We start from the raw sequence: 15945 nt of genomic DNA, 5'->3' as shown, positions 1-15945 counted from the left end.
GTAAGGCACGCAGCATCGTCAAGGACATCTCTCACCCCAACCATAGACTTTTCACCCCACTCCCCTCCGGGAGACGCTACAGGTCTCTCCGCACCCGAACCAGTAGGTTCAGAGGCAGCTTCTTCCCTGCGGCTGTCACCCTGCTGAACTTGAACACTACACCTACCTGACAACCTACTACCCCCGCAACCCCCACCCCCCCCCCCCCCCCCACCCGGACAATTGCACTATTGCACTATCACTCCCCTCCCCTGCTCTTACTCAATACCACTGCTCTTCTGTACATACCTGTTCATACTGTTCATACTGTTCATAATGCACATAATGCACATATCCTATATTTTCTTAATACTACTGCACATACTGTACATACTTGTTTATACTGTTTATACGGCATTCCATATTTATATTTATTCTGCATCTACCTCATGTTACTGTTAGTTACTGTTAATACATATATACTGCTAGACTGCATTACCCATACAGCTCATATGCTGCTACACTGCTCATACTGTAACTATTTATTCTGCTATAATGCTACTGCTACTCACATACTGCTATACTGCACTGCTATATTATACTGCTTATATTATACTGCACTACTACTGATCATATATTGCACTACCTGTAAATACTGTTCATTGCACTTTCTGCTATTTTGCACTTCTGGTTAGACGCCAACTGCATTTCGTTGTCTCTGTACTTGTACTCTGCACAATGACAATAAAGTTGAATCTAATCTAATCTAATCTAATTGACCGTTTTTTATTCCTGACCTTGGTTTTAATAAGATGTTTCGATATAACTTTATTGATGACGAATATTTATGAATATTATTAGTATTATTATTGTTATAGGTGTGTCTTTTTAACAAGTAATGTACATTTTTGAAAAATATGTATTTGTCAGGGCTAAGGCTCTACCACACCCTGTCCCAAATTTGGATCAATCTGTTGTGAGACACAAATTACCTGCTGTCATCAAAACAATGAAATCAGTCATTCTTACCATCATATCAATTTCCTACAAAGATAATCTGAATATGTACAATTGTCCTCATGGTCGAGAGTGTCAATACAGTAATGTTATTCTTTCGCTCCAATGCCAATGGCAATCATGTCCTCTTCCACTCCAGATTCACGGAAGATGTCAAAAGTGTAGAAATAAATCTGATAGATAAAGATAGTAGAGAAATGTAGGGGTCAATGTATTCATCTTGCCAGCAACACTGTTATAAATAAGGGTGTAACAAAAGAGTGATGTTCACAGTAGTAAATAGAGAAGAAGAGAGAGAGAGAGAGAGAGGTGAATGACTTAACTCACATCACCACCATCCCATCTTTAATAGGGAATATATTTTTGTCAGCCCCTGTCAAACAGCTCTTTGTCATTGTTCTGTGAACATTGTGTCATTTATTAATCTTCAGTGATTGGTCAGATGAGCTCTTCAATATCTTGTACCTATGGTAATCCAGTGCACATGGTTAGGTCTAGAGTGGAGAAGGCGCTCAAAGTTTACACAGGTATTTGGTGTGTGAGAGCCCTGGAAGTTTTCTTCCTCCTCTTTAATAAGAGAGAGATGTGGTTTTACACCGTCTTGCACAGTATCTGTTGGCTGGCTTACATGTCATACTGAAAGTAGAAACGCATGCTTTTACAACTCTGTGTGTGTGTGTGTGTGTGTGTGTGTGTGTGTGTGTGTGTGTGTGTGTGTGTGTTTGTATTTGTTTGTTTGTTTCAGATTGAGGGTGCATTTATCCAGGGCTTGGGTCTGTACACCATGGAGGAGCTGAAGTTCTCCCTCTGGGATGCTGTACACGTGAGGTATGTGTGTGTGAGCGTAAGTACATCTACAGGGATGGCTCTGTTCTTGTCAGTCATTCAGGAACAGAGATGGGGCAGGGAATCCACACTAAAATGCAGCAGGTACACTCTTAGTTTGTTTGGCAAGGTTTCAGTGAATGAATGATGACAGCCCCTTTAGATGTGCTAATTTTTTGTTGTCCCACAACTTTTCACTACAATTTCAGCAAAAATAAGAGAAAATATTGTGATCCCATCACTTTCCATTCATCTTTTAACTCAGGGTCAGATGACTGTCACCTACTTTGAAAAGAAGGTTGATGACATTAGCAGCTCCTTCTCTCAACCTCTTCCCAACACTGCTACCACTCCTCCCAAACCCACTGCGCTACATTCACTCTTTGGTTTATCAGCTCTTTCCCCCCTCTCCCCTGATATTATACTAAAACTGGTCACATCCAAGCAGGCAACCACAGGCCCTCTCAATCCTATCCCCCCACCCTTTCTCCAATCCATTCCAAAGACCACCTTCCGTTCCTTACCACCATAATCAATTCCTCTCTATCCACAGGATCTCTCTTTAAGACAGCCACAGTCAAGCCTCTTCTCAAGAAACCAACCGTCTGCTGTCCATAACTACAGACCGGTATCCCTTCTCTCCTTCTTATCTAAAACCCTTGAATGTGCTGTCTCCAACCAACTGTCTCACTATCTCCTTCAGAACAACCTCCTTGACCCTCACCAATCCGGCTTTAAGGCTGGGCACTCTACTGTGACTGCTCTCCTTGCTGTCACGGAGGCCCTCCACTCTGGTCGAGCTTCCTCCCTCTCCTCTGTTCTCATTCTTCTGGACCTGTGCGCTGCATTCGACACAGTAAATCACCAGATCCTTCTCCCCCCCCTCTCAGTACTGGGCATCTCTGGCTCTGCACTCTCCTGGTTTGCATCCTACCTGGCCAATTGTTCTTACCAGGTGATGTGGAGAGGGTCGCTGTCCTCTTCACGCGTCCTCACCACCGGGGTCCTCCAGGGCTCTGTCCTAGGGCCCGGCCCTTACTGTTCTCCCTCTATACCAAATCTCTTGCCTCGCATGGTTTCTCCTACCACTGCTACGCAGATGTCACTCAACTCTTTCTCTCTTCCCCCCCTCTGACTCACAGGTGGCAACACATGTCTCTGCGTGTCTTGCAGACATTTCTGCTTGGGTGATTAGTGACAGTAGTTAGCTATACTGCTGCATGGCAAAAAAGTAGTTAACTACTGAAAACACTACTAAGATTTGAATTTCGTTTATTTAGTTTACTACGACCAAGCTACAGAAAAATGTAGTTAAACTAATAGTTGAGCTACATGTAATGGAATTACTCCCCAACATTGACATTATTTTAATAATAGATCAACTATTGTGGGGTAGAGTAACTTCCCCCAAGCGACGTTCAGATTCACAACCTTCCTCTTGCCAACCAGCCACGTTAGCTAGCTGACTATATATATATATATATATATATATATATATAATCACATTATGTACATATCATTTTGTTATATAATAATATAATTATCTCACACAGTATGCCGAGATCTTCCCTTCCATAATATTAACAACTTCAATGCGTGTCATTGAGGTACACTAAAGCCTATCCTAGCTTATCAAACAACATTACTAGTAAACATCATGTATTTTTCTTTACAATTTTGTAATGGTACATTATTAGGACCCACCACTGTTTTGATTGTTTTCCACTAAGCTTCTTTTTATGTCTGTATGTCTTGGAATATCAGAATTTCCTTTCAAAATTGTGCTATCCAATGTTGCCTATGTGTAGAGTGTGGGAGTATTGTGTAATATGTCAAATTGCATCGCTGCAGTCTAAATACATCTGACTATTGTATAACCTTTTTAATATATAATTTGTAATATTTAAAGGAGATGTGTTGATTGCACTGAAAAAGTTGGGTGAAAAAATATGAAATGGTTAGATAATTATATTTTATTTGTCAGCACATCAAACTGCTTTACAACATAACAAAGCTCAATGTTCAGTTCTAAATGTAGGTGTCTAGTTTCTGTATACCTATGCTGTAGATCACAGATAGCTGAAAATACATTGATTCATGGTTATGTAATCAACACATTACATTACATTTATTTGCTATCAATAGTTTAATTTCAAACAAGTTTTACAAGCAAATGTTCTGTAAAATCACCCACAAAGAAGCAAGCAAGCTACCACAAGCAGTAAATAAGGTGAATGATTGGTTGTTGGGGACAGACCTCCAGCCTACATGTCCCCAGCTGCTGGCTCATACATTGATCCTCCACGGTGTGAAAGTACCCTCCTTTGGAGATGGTGCCTTGGGAAAGAAATGTAATACCATTATTGTTGATCGAGAAAAATAGAGAGACCAAAGCAAATGTTTAGCATGTAGACATTAGACATGTGTAGCATGTAGACATTAGACATGTTTAGCATGTGGACATTAGACATGTTTAGCATGTGGACATTAGACATGTTTAGCATGTGGACATTAGACATGTTTAGCATGTGGACATTAGACATGTTTAGCATGTGGACATTAGACATGTGTAGCATGTAGACATTAGACATGTTTAGCATGTGGACATTAGACATGTTTAGCATGTGGACATTAGACATGTTTAGCATGTGGACATTAGACATGTTTAGCATGTAGACATTGTACCATGTGGGTGAACTGGTCCTGACAGGCCATGCGGATCCTCTCCGAGGTGGCAGGAGAACTCAGGGGGAAGCTTTCCCCTAAGCCTCTCTCTCTACGGGCTGCAGCAATGGCCTCCTTGATGGCAAAGAAGATGGTGCAGCCAAAGAACACTGTAGGCTCACCTATACCCTGTAAGGACATGGCCATCAATAACACAGAATCAAAGTAACTGATTATAGGTGTCTCTGCATATTTTGAGAGAAGGCTTCGCTGAAAACACTTGACATTGGCATGGACAAAGCTCTCATCATGAAAGAAGTGTCAACATTCACACAAGGTGTGCATAGTGATCAATATATTTGTGGGTGTGTCAAGCGTTTTGCCTTTGACATGTAGATGGCGTGGGGGTTTCGAGCGTTGGCCAGTAGGTGGACGTTGAGCTGGGGTGGGATGTCACAGAGGGCTGGAATCTTGTACTGAGATGGACCCCTGGTCATCAGCACTCCCTCAGGGGAGAACTGCAGCTCCTCAATGGTGTATAGACCAATGCCTGTGACAAAGCCCCCCTCGATCTGGAAACAACACATCACCTTGACTAACTCATCGTAAAAATGAAGATTCTCATTTACATCCAAATATGTCTCTCTTATGTAATGAGGTGATAGAAGGCACTGCACCTGTCCCACATCAAGCGCTGGATTGATGCTTCTCCCAACATCCATCACTATATCAGTTCTGATATTCTGCAACAAACATGACAATTCATTTCATAGATATGTGATGCACTGTAGGCCTACAGTAAATCCTTGCATAATACAACAATTTTCCACTGATGTAGACAACGGAATAATACCTTATGATCTCCAGTGAGACAGTCTATCTCCACCTCAGAGCAGCAGGCCCCAAAGGTGAAGTAGTAGTAAGCCTGCCCCTCACTCTTCTCCCAGTCCACACTGGTGTGTGGTCCCCTGCAACAAAACATGCAATGACAACAATCTTCCAACCGGTCTGGTAAAATGTTAGTTATTTATGGGTAACATTTTACATACATCACAGTCTATACTGAGAGGAGAGGATACATACATGAAGAAGCCAGTTGATGATAAGCTGATCTTCTGGCAATAAGCCTCCATAATCTGTGGAAAAACAACAGTTATAGAAAGGTGTATTGATAAGGAAAACAACACAGGGGTTAGTTCTCACATGATTCTAAGTCAGGCTGGTTGTGATTACCCATTGTGGCCAGCTGTTTTGGGGATGCTTTTCCATAACAGGCTCCAGACGCCTCATCAGTGTCTCACAGGCATCCTGAAACAGGATGTCATTGTGTAAGACGGCAAGAAAGAAAACTCCACAGCTCTACAACAGACTACAGGGTGATAAACATGATTTCTGTGAGGATGGGCAGAACCTTGACTGCCATGCCAACTGCATCTGTGCCAAAGGAGGCTGCTGAGGGTGCTGCGTTGGGGACGTTGCCTGTGCATGTCTCCTTAATGTAGATGGAGGACATGGGAATCTTCAGGATACGGCTAGCAATCTGGAACACACAGCCAGGGAAAAGCTTAGGACAGCTTTGTACATGGTGGGATAGTTCATTATCACACCATATTATTTCTAAAGCATCCAATGGGTTGCATGAGAGATCATATGCATAGTGTTGTAGTTGTACACATTGCCTACCCCACCTGTAAGGCCTTGGTGTTGATACCTTGGCCCATTTCTGTGCCCCCATGTGTGACCAGCACAGAGCCGTCTTTGTAGATATTGACCAGCGCTGCACCCTGGAGAAGAGGAACACACTTCATAATTCTGTTACTTTACAGTCAATGTAGACAAGTGTTCAGGTTCAAAATGAAAACTGACATCCTCTGCCTGCCATAGTCGAAACATTAACAGAGGGACATGTTGCCACAAAGTCAAGGGAGTTCTTCACCTGGTTGTAGAAGCCTTTGGAAAACCCAACACCAAATTTGAGTGGCACAGCGGATATGCCTCTTTTCTTCCAGTGGTTGTAGGTGTTGAACTGCTGGATGGCATGAAGGCGCTCATGGTAACCAGCCTTGTCCAGACAATCCTCCCAGCAGCGCACCATGTCACGGGGCGAGAAAAGCTGCTTGTGGTGGGTGGAACACTCCTCCTCCTTATACATGTTTATCTCCCTCACCTAGGAGACCAGATGACACCAGAGATGCTCCAGTGGTTTGATACTATGTGTGGAACAGTAAATGTGGGTTACTGTCCCACACAGTCCAGTGAACGCTCACCTTCTCTGGGGGGAGACCACACCTGACAGCCACCTCATGCACTACGCTTTCGATCACAGTCAGGCCCTGGGGGCCTCCGAAGCCGCGGAACGCTGTGTACGACGGCAGGTAGGTCTTACACACCAAGCCCCGCCCACGTAGGTTGGGGATCTTGTAGCCATTGTCCATGTGGAGCAGTGCTTTCTCCATGATCTGTAACACAGCATAGGCATGGATGTTTCTGTTGTCCCCTCAAATGTGATGAGAATCTTTAGTACATTTCAGCTGAGATCTGCCAGGCAACATGTTCAAGAATTCCAGAGGCAGTTGAGTCATGGACTGTATTGAATTGAAAGATTGTTATGAGCTTACAAACGATGACTCATCCAGGGTACACCCTCCATTACTGTAGTACGTGAGATCTGCTGCCACAATGGTCCCATCATTGTTGTATCCCACCTTTATCAAACAGGTTATTGTTAGAATACATACAGTAGTGAATATTGGTGTTAATCTTGATATAATATTGGTGTTAACCTAGATGTAACTCTGAGACCAGGCTACATAGGGGTGGAAACACATTGTGTATAGAGCACACTTCTGGCAAAACAGAACAGTTTTTCCTTCAGATTTTCTTAAATGTTGCTAGCTAGCATCTACCTAGATGTCGAGGAGGGTTCTTGGAATGTAACATCCAATGAAATTGTCCAGGTTCAATCCAAGCCAGAAAGGCTAATCTAAAATTCTCCAGACCTCCAAAGAAGGCATGAGAACAACGCAATTTGGAGGTGTGGCTACGCGAGACTAACCTAGATATAATATTGGTGTTATCCTAGGTATGATGTTCATATTCAGGAGGGCTGTTCTACTATACCTTGTACATTCCAAGGAAGGGGTGTCTGCCACTGGTGATCAGCATATCATCCCCACGTTCCAGAACACAGCGCACCGCCCGTCCTGTCCTGCAATGAAAGCACAGACATATTCAGAAACAAGTCTACAGTAAACATGTTATCCCCCATGAATGATATAGCAACCCTCCTTGTGTGAATTGGTGACAATTATTCAAACCTATGTTTTTGGGATTAATGAGAGAGAGAATAAAAATTCTAATAAAAAGAACCAAAAGTCTAATTCGTAGAAAGTCTAATGTGAGCTTATAAGTCCTTGTGAGAAACTTGCCGTCATGAGGGGTTGCAAGTATATACCAAATTCTATGACTGTAGCTCAAACGGGACAGGAATACAAACGTTCAAGGTTTGGAACTTCAGTTACTATACTAGTACTATAGCATCCCCCTTGGGCCAATCAGTATAATTTCGGAATTTCTTTTTTTTTTTTTACTATATCACTATTACTATTTTACTATAGCGCCTGATCTTTATGGCAAGACGCATCATTCACCCAGATTTCCTCAAAATTGTCCCAGTGGTGTCTGGGATATCCCGTGTGACATACGAACATACAAACGGACGGAGACAGATTGCTGTTACAGGAATAGAGTTTACTGTATGTCTATCTACCTGTCTATCTATTACGTTCCACATCTATCTGTGTACTATATAGAATGCTCTTACTTGTGTGCAGCTGTGGCAGCTATAGCAGAGAGTGAGGCAATCTTCATGACTTTTCCCCCAAACCCTCCTCCCAACCTCTTCACATGACAGGTGATCTTGTTGGAGTCTATGCCCAGTGTGATTCCTACTACTTCCTAGGGAAACAGAGGGAACAGAGGATTTTTTTTTTATAAAATCATGTATCAGCCCATTTGAATTACCTGTAGAAATAACAAGTCAGCTTTGTTTGATCACTCTAATTAACCAAATGAACATGATAAAGACTACAAAGGAAACAATTATTGAGCTCTGTCTAACCTGAGTGTAGGCTGCATGCTGGCTGGCCACAAACAGGTCCAGCTCTCCGTTCTCTCCTTTAGGAACTGCAATGACCCCCTGAGTCTCCATGTAAAAGTGCTCTTGGCCTCCCATGTAGATTTGATCTGCTCGCACCACAATAACACATCAACACATAACGTCCCATAAAAACACATCAACACATAAGGTCCCATAAAAACAGGTGAATGGATAGAAGAGCACAAGATGTACATTGTGTTATACATTACCCTCCAGAACATGATCCACTGTCTCGAAGGCTTGGTCCACATCTCCCCTTTCTAGCTTTCTCTTTGGGTCAAAGAAGGACTGATGCTGGATGGCCTCCTAGAGTATGAGAAACAGACATCATGTGGGAATGGCGATACTATACTTGAGGTCTTCACACATGTGGCCTTATGTGACAGCGCATTGCCTACCTCTATAGTGAAGAAGACAGGGAGGAGATCCTCATAGGTGACCTGCACCCTCTGAGCTGCTCTCCTGGCCTGCTCTCTGGTCTCTGCTACCACTGCACCCACGATTTGGCCCACACAACTCACCTGCACATGGACAATAACACCTCTCACAAGCCACCGTGACAGAGGAGCCAATACACGTTATATGTTCAGAGGCTTTACTTTACCAGGAATAACATTAAGATTCTGCTGATCCTACATTGTCATTGTTATATACAATATACTATACTAGTTTCTAGGGGTATACACTCTAAGAGTAGAGAGGGGCATGGAAGTGAGAAGGTTCAGTACTTCCTGCTCAGCAAAGAGTTCCTCTAGGTTGTTGAACCACAGCCTCCGGTTCTGACCCGGGACATCGCTAGCTGACAGAAACGTCACCACACCAGCCATCTCCAGAGCTTCAGATGGGTCAATGTTGCTGGTTTATAAGTGGAACAAAATAAGCATTATTAAAATGCACTCATGGACATTTTACCATCAAATGAGATTTTCTCTCCTTTAAAGCCAAGATGTGAGTGATTATTGCATCATGTCGTTCAACTGAGAAGTTGATATGATAAATCCACAGACACAGAGTGAGTCATCATTGAGAGACTCACAGGATCTTGGCGTGTGCTCTGGTGCTGGTCACCATAAATACAAAGAGTTCCCCCTGAACAGGTGGTAAGTCATCATAGTATTTGGCCTCCCCTGTAACCTGCTGGAACGAAGCCTGGTGCACTGTGGGACGACCCACAGGGTCATGGGAGGACTGGGCCTCAGAGACAAGCTGCAAAAGAAAGATAAAGTGAGGCACAAATGGTTGAAAAATATATGCCACAGGTATAAAATACAACCAAATAAGATAGCACAAAAACAGGAGTTAGTTTTTATAACAATTGACAATATCAATGAAGAGTTATCATAATTGTTGAGAGCAAACCTGGAAAGAGTGATGTCCTTGAGGTACTTCGTTCTTGAAGGGCTTTAGAGCACTGAGGTACTCTATGGGTAGATCACAAATGTCCACGTCCTGAAGAAAAAATACCACGGTAAATGTTATTTACCTAGTTTGGCCTATATGAATAACTACTCCTCTTAGATAGCCCATGTAACATTAACATAATAACATGATTTGTTAATTGTATGTTGCTGCACTGCTTTTATGTTAATGTCACTGAAGGTGACCTACCCTCACTCTCAGCTCCTGCAGGACCTGCATGTAGAACTTGAAGAAGAAGCTGAGGGTGAGAGTCTTGCGGTACTCCACCTTCCCCCCGTGGGCAGAGGGAGACACGTCCACCTCATCCTCCAGCTGTCTGCATGCCTCAGCTAGGAGCTCCTCCCCCCAGGCTCTGAGACAGGAACACATCTCAGTTCACTTACCTTTCACCTCACATCAATTCAGTTTTGATTGGTTCAATTTTACTCAACTTAAATCAACCCAAGTCAGAGTATGTGCACATACTCTGAATGATTTGTTAACAAGAGGCAGTAAATCTATTTAGGATGATCGAACGAATGTGTGGTCACTCTGCTCGCCTACAGTACCTGCCAACAAGATGCTGACATGTGCGTCCGACCTTGACCAGTGTAGGTCCTACTCCTCCATAGAAGATGTTCAGGGACTCCACAAGGTTTGTGCCCTCCTTGACAGTCACCTTCATCCCAGCATTTACAATGGAGAACGCAAACTCTCTTCTCTGGGCCTGGCGGAAGGCTGACGCAAACTCCCACTACAGAAATGACAGTCCACAGTCAGTCAACAAATATGAGATGATACGTCTCCTTAGTTAACTTTAATGATCAGTTACCAATCATGCGACCCCTCCCAAAAAAGTTTACCTATCTTATCTGATCCAAAGCATGATGTACTGTAGGCCTATTACAAATCAACAGTCTTTGGGAAGAACCATTTAGTTATTGCTGGTCTATAGAGGTGTGTGTATGACAAAATAAAGTAGTCAAATCTCACTGGTTTTGAATAAGGGATGTCAACAGATAGAAGGACTTCATCTGGTCTGAGTGCTGTCTTGCCAAAGCCAGTTAATAGCTCTTCATTCAGAGGAACCTCCCTTGTCCCACCTACAATAGAGAAAACAATAAAACAGAGTCAGTGCATGTCATTAATTAACCATATTGAACTATTTGTTCAAATTAAAATTCAGTGATATCAAAAGACTGACCAAAAGTACCTTTTGAAATCACTACTAGCTTGCACTCCAAAGCAGCTAAGATGCTGTTGAGATCATACTTAGGATTGGCACTCAGGATGTTCCCTCCAATGGTCTGTGCAGATCATAAACCAAGAAAAATACAATGCATAATCGGTATGGTTATCGAGTAACTGTGAGTGAGTAAGTAGCACAACTGTCCTTTATACCGTATATGAAAGCCCTGTTGCAGGATGCTGGGCTAGTTTTGACACACACTAGAGTGCATTGATACAGTATGTCTGTGGCTGCTGGATAAGGCTTACAGCCATGTTGCGGATCTGTTTTCCTGCTAGACACTGAAGGGTCTGTATAAGGGCCTGGTATCCCCTGCTCTTCTCTGCCTCCATCTCCCCCACGGCCATCTGCAGCTCCTCCTTCAGAGTGGAGAGGGTGCAGGCAGCTCCCACACAGACACCTGCAGAGACACACAGCATGTTTGGGAACCTGAGGGACTGTTCAGGTTAGGAATCTTTTAAATAAAATAAATTAACAGATGTATTGCAACTATCATCGAGACCAGGTTTGTCAGCAGTGGCACTGTGCTTGTTTCGATACTACAATTCTATGTACGACTCTTGCCTTTTCTTGTCTCAGGGGCTCCTCTGATTGTATCCTGTGAAACGTTATTTTTCTATGACTGGAAAAATCATTCATCTTTTGGATATTTCCAACCTACCTTTCTTCCCCCACTTCAGAGTCTTCAACTCTGTAATCCTCCCAGCATAGATACTCAGAGGATGAGGGACTCCTCCTAGCAACATCTTTGGTCCTGTTGAGATACATACATAATGTGTGAAAATAATGACAAAATAGCATGAAATTAGACCAGTCAATCAATTGTTTGTATCAGCAGACTATACAGCTGTTTCATTCAGGAACAAACTATGCATGTTAGAGTAAAAAGAACATCATTATTGTTCCTCTTATAAAGGTGTTTACCAATAGTTGTGTTACCAACTACCACAGGGGCGTCAGGGTATTCCGTTTTCAACTCCAAAAGATCAGAAAAATAATGTGGAGATATGAACTTCAATCTTTCCCCTTGGAAATACAGACGGCCGCTTTCATTTTTTCTCTCTGTGAGCTTGTAAAGAGTGTAAAAGCAGTTTAGCTTTCTTTGAGTTGACAATACAATTGAACACTTTCATGTTGTCTGAACTCTGAAAACAGAAGTTGCCTCACCATTAGTTCTGGGGGGAAAATAAGGTCCTGAGATGGGTCAATGGGTAAGACATCCTCCATAACAAACAGCTCCTCAGAGATCTACCCATGTAGAAGAACTGTAATTAGCTTGGATTGTATTCTGTTCTGGTAGCATAACCGCAGTTACACGCTACCTTTTCAAATTTGGTACTGTCAAGGGGACTAATGCCATTCCCATGATTTAACACATGTACTGTATTAGGATGAAATTCATAGGGAGTAGGTTTTGACTCACATCTCTATCCTTGTGGTGGTTATTTTCATTTTGCATACAGCACTTCCCCCCTCCCTCTCCATTCTGGCAGCACTCTGAGACCTAGTGAAAGATAGCATATGCATTTCACAGAACGTGTAAATGTACCCACATTTTTTTTTAAATGTTGTTGCATTTTGGTTAGGAGACATATGCTTTGTATTCCATATTCTTAAAAAAGTTTGTGGAATTAGGTCAAAAATATAACTCACATCACAGAAAGTCTTGAATCCATCAATGATTGGCCGGTAGCCAGTGCAGCGGCAGAGGTTTCCTTGAGGAACAGAACAAGCAGTCAAAAGGGGAGGGGGATAGAGTGCCCTCCAGAAATATTGGAAACAGGAAGCATTTTGTCTTCCTTTACCTCTATACTCCAGCAGTGTTTGAAATCAAATAATTACGATAGGGTCAAGATTAAACATTTTTTAAATATACTCCCCCTATTTCAGATTTTATTTTAAAAATCATATAATGTCCAAATAAAGTACTCACGTTTAGTATTTGGTCGACAATCCTTTACTTTTGTAAGTCTAAGGTTTTGGCTATGGCTCTGATTGATTTTTCCTGATAATAATGGCTTCCTCAGAATCTCTACTTTAATCTCATAGTAATTGAAAAGAAGACAAAAATGATTCCTCTTTCCAATACTTATGGAGGGCACTGTATTTACCTGCCATACAGTATCTTTGAGTTTCAAATTGGCAGTAAGTAGTTTTTATTGCTTATCTGATATGTCAGTTGAGAGGATGAGCAACTTACCTCCCAGAGCCTCTCTGATGTCCTCCATAGTGGGCTGGGGCTTGTTCCTCAGTAAAGTGTACATGGACATCACCATGCCTGGAGTACAGAACCCACACTGAGAGCCGTGGGCCTTGGCTATACGCTCCTGAAAACATAAACATATGTGCATATGAACCATTCTCTGAAGGGAGAGCTTCACTTCCATATGGTATATGACCAGACCTACAAGTGCAGTACCTGGACAGGATGCAGTTTGGTCTTAGTGCTGCCAATACCCTCCACTGTCACCACAGCGGCCCCATGCAGGGTGCAAACAGGCTGCAGACAGGCGTTAACAGTATAGTGGCTAAGTCAAAGGTCAAGGATATGTGAACAGGGTTGCAGTTGTTTAAATGTATCCCAAAACAAAGTATCTCATTGCAGTTTGTGACTGTGTGGTAATGAAATACGAAACAAATGAAATGCTTTTCACATTATGTTAAGAGAAAGTAATAGAGAGGCAGGATACAGAACTTTGTCCTTGAGTTGGTCGTATTTGGATAGCATCACCGTGCAAGCCCCACAGCCGCCCCCTCCACAACCATACTTAGTCCCCGTCAGGCCCACTGTGTAGAGAAAAGTGTAGACATGGCTTTGGCTAAGCAATAAGAATTTGTTTGTATTTCTAAATGCAAATAATTAAATGTAAAATAAGACACTACAAACCACTACCTTCAGATTTCTTGTCATGTATTTTTACATACACCTTTTTCACCTTATTCACATAGTTGATGAACAAATTAATTGTGTGTAGTTGTAGTGTGTCATTAATTTGAGGAAAAGTACCTTTCCTCCTGAGGAAGCCCAGGAGCATCTCCTCTGGGTCTGCATTCCTTTCTGTGATCTGAAACATGTACATACGTATTCAAAAACACTGAATGATCCTCAAGGGACATTTTAACAAGGACATTTTTCTCAAATCTTGGACAATAAATAACACACTAGGGAGCACACTGTGCCCTCTCATTCTTGATAACACTGTATATAGCACATTAAAGTATGAATCTATGGGTTTCCAACAGAAAGATTAATGCAACACTATCAAACTCTGTTTTTAAAAGGGCTACACAACGGCTTCTTTTAAGAAAACAATACAATCCATTATCTACAAATCACTCATTGACAGTATTTTAATATTTAACCTGGTTTCCCTTCTTACAGTCAAAAACAAGGAACAAGGATCAAGGATCATCAATAAAGAAAGCACGATTACAGGACAGAAGCAGACACAACTTAGAAACAGGTGTTGATTGGTGATTCAACGCTTATTTGCGTGTTACGTTCATACAATCAAGCGACAACAGAGAGACAACAGTGACAGGAATCCTTACATCGGGTTATTACTAACATCCTGAAAACTGTGATTCGGTGAAAATCGAAATCTCGTGTAGCTGGGATACACGTCTCAAAGTATCTAATCTGTATCTAATCAACAGTATTATGTGTGACAAATCACAACTGGGCAGATATTTAGTGTGACAAGCTGACAGTCTTGTGCTTTGTAAATGGCCAATGGAACCATTCTAAGGTCAAGCCAAGGAAATGGACTGGGGCATATGTATCAATCTATACTCCTACTGTTTTAGAGGTTGATAGTATATACAGTAAAGTAGAACATTTTAAACTGCAATGTGCAAAGTGCAGTACCTCATCGACATACATCTTATCTACTATTTTATGTTCTTCTTGAGTGCAATTTATTTTAGGGATTTTATTCGATAGCATACATTTTAATGTAGCAATACCCATGTTTAAGAAAAGAATTTGTCACAAATACAATGTACAACATACATGTATATGATATGACATTTGGCATGGAATTCAGGCAAACCAAGTGGTTTAGTTCTTTGCTAATGTTGAGTTAATCTAGCCAGCACTGTCCCAAACAATTTTAACTCAATATTGTAAATGTTTTCTTTTATTGTACATGTGGTTGGCCTACTTTTATTTTTTTCCTATTTGAATAAATACATTAAACTGAGAATAAATAATGAGGTAGTAGACTACATTATCAAGACACACAAATTGTCAGCTATTAACAGTTTTATCAAAGAGACTCTTACCTTTTTCCCATTTACATAGAAGATCAACTCACTGCATCTGGGAGGAGAGAACATCATGGGAAAATCACTAGTCGATCGCTATGCTCAATCTGAAGTATCTGAAGTATCTGAGCTATCCCTAGCTGGGTCAGGTTAAATAAGGCATTGGAATGGATCACAATCACAAGGTTTGAGTTTGAAAATCAGTTTCACACATCAAAAGCAGTGAATCTGTTACGGTTCCCTCCCCTAACTAACCCTCTGGCACCACCTGGAGGCCGCAGCGGTCATCACTGGAGCGTCCTCCTCCCAGTCGACAGCGCACCTGGACCCGATCCCCAATCAACGCACCTGCAACCCATCCCCAATCAACGGCCTACTTAAACCCTGC

General features: G+C 42.0%; 1 protein-coding gene across 1 annotated transcript; it reads right to left on the bottom strand.

Annotated features, from left to right (window-relative positions):
* Positions 1-4107: 4107 nt before the first annotated feature.
* On the bottom strand, positions 4108-15629 carry aox5 (aldehyde oxidase 5; the record flags this gene model as incomplete). Its single annotated transcript, XM_083685014.1, has 35 exons — positions 4108-4158; positions 4507-4674; positions 4869-5057; positions 5163-5228; positions 5339-5453; positions 5569-5621; positions 5719-5793; positions 5897-6025; positions 6174-6269; positions 6422-6652; positions 6753-6944; positions 7104-7190; positions 7606-7693; positions 8309-8442; positions 8606-8730; positions 8854-8950; positions 9043-9165; positions 9373-9499; positions 9681-9850; positions 10004-10093; positions 10253-10415; positions 10612-10796; positions 11036-11145; positions 11256-11349; positions 11540-11691; positions 11953-12045; positions 12216-12360; positions 12459-12539; positions 12715-12795; positions 12945-13006; positions 13492-13618; positions 13711-13819; positions 13982-14078; positions 14299-14356; positions 15576-15629. 35 exons carry the CDS (start codon positions 15627-15629, stop codon positions 4108-4110), a joined length of 4017 nt encoding a protein of 1338 aa, XP_083541140.1.
* Positions 15630-15945: the final 316 nt, after the last annotated feature.

This window comes from Argentina silus, assembly GCF_951799395.1.
Source record: "Argentina silus genome assembly, chromosome: 14".
Taxonomy (NCBI): Eukaryota; Metazoa; Chordata; class Actinopteri; order Argentiniformes; family Argentinidae; genus Argentina; species Argentina silus.
Note: the sequence above shows the minus strand (reverse complement) of the source record. Positions and strands in the feature narration are given on the sequence as shown.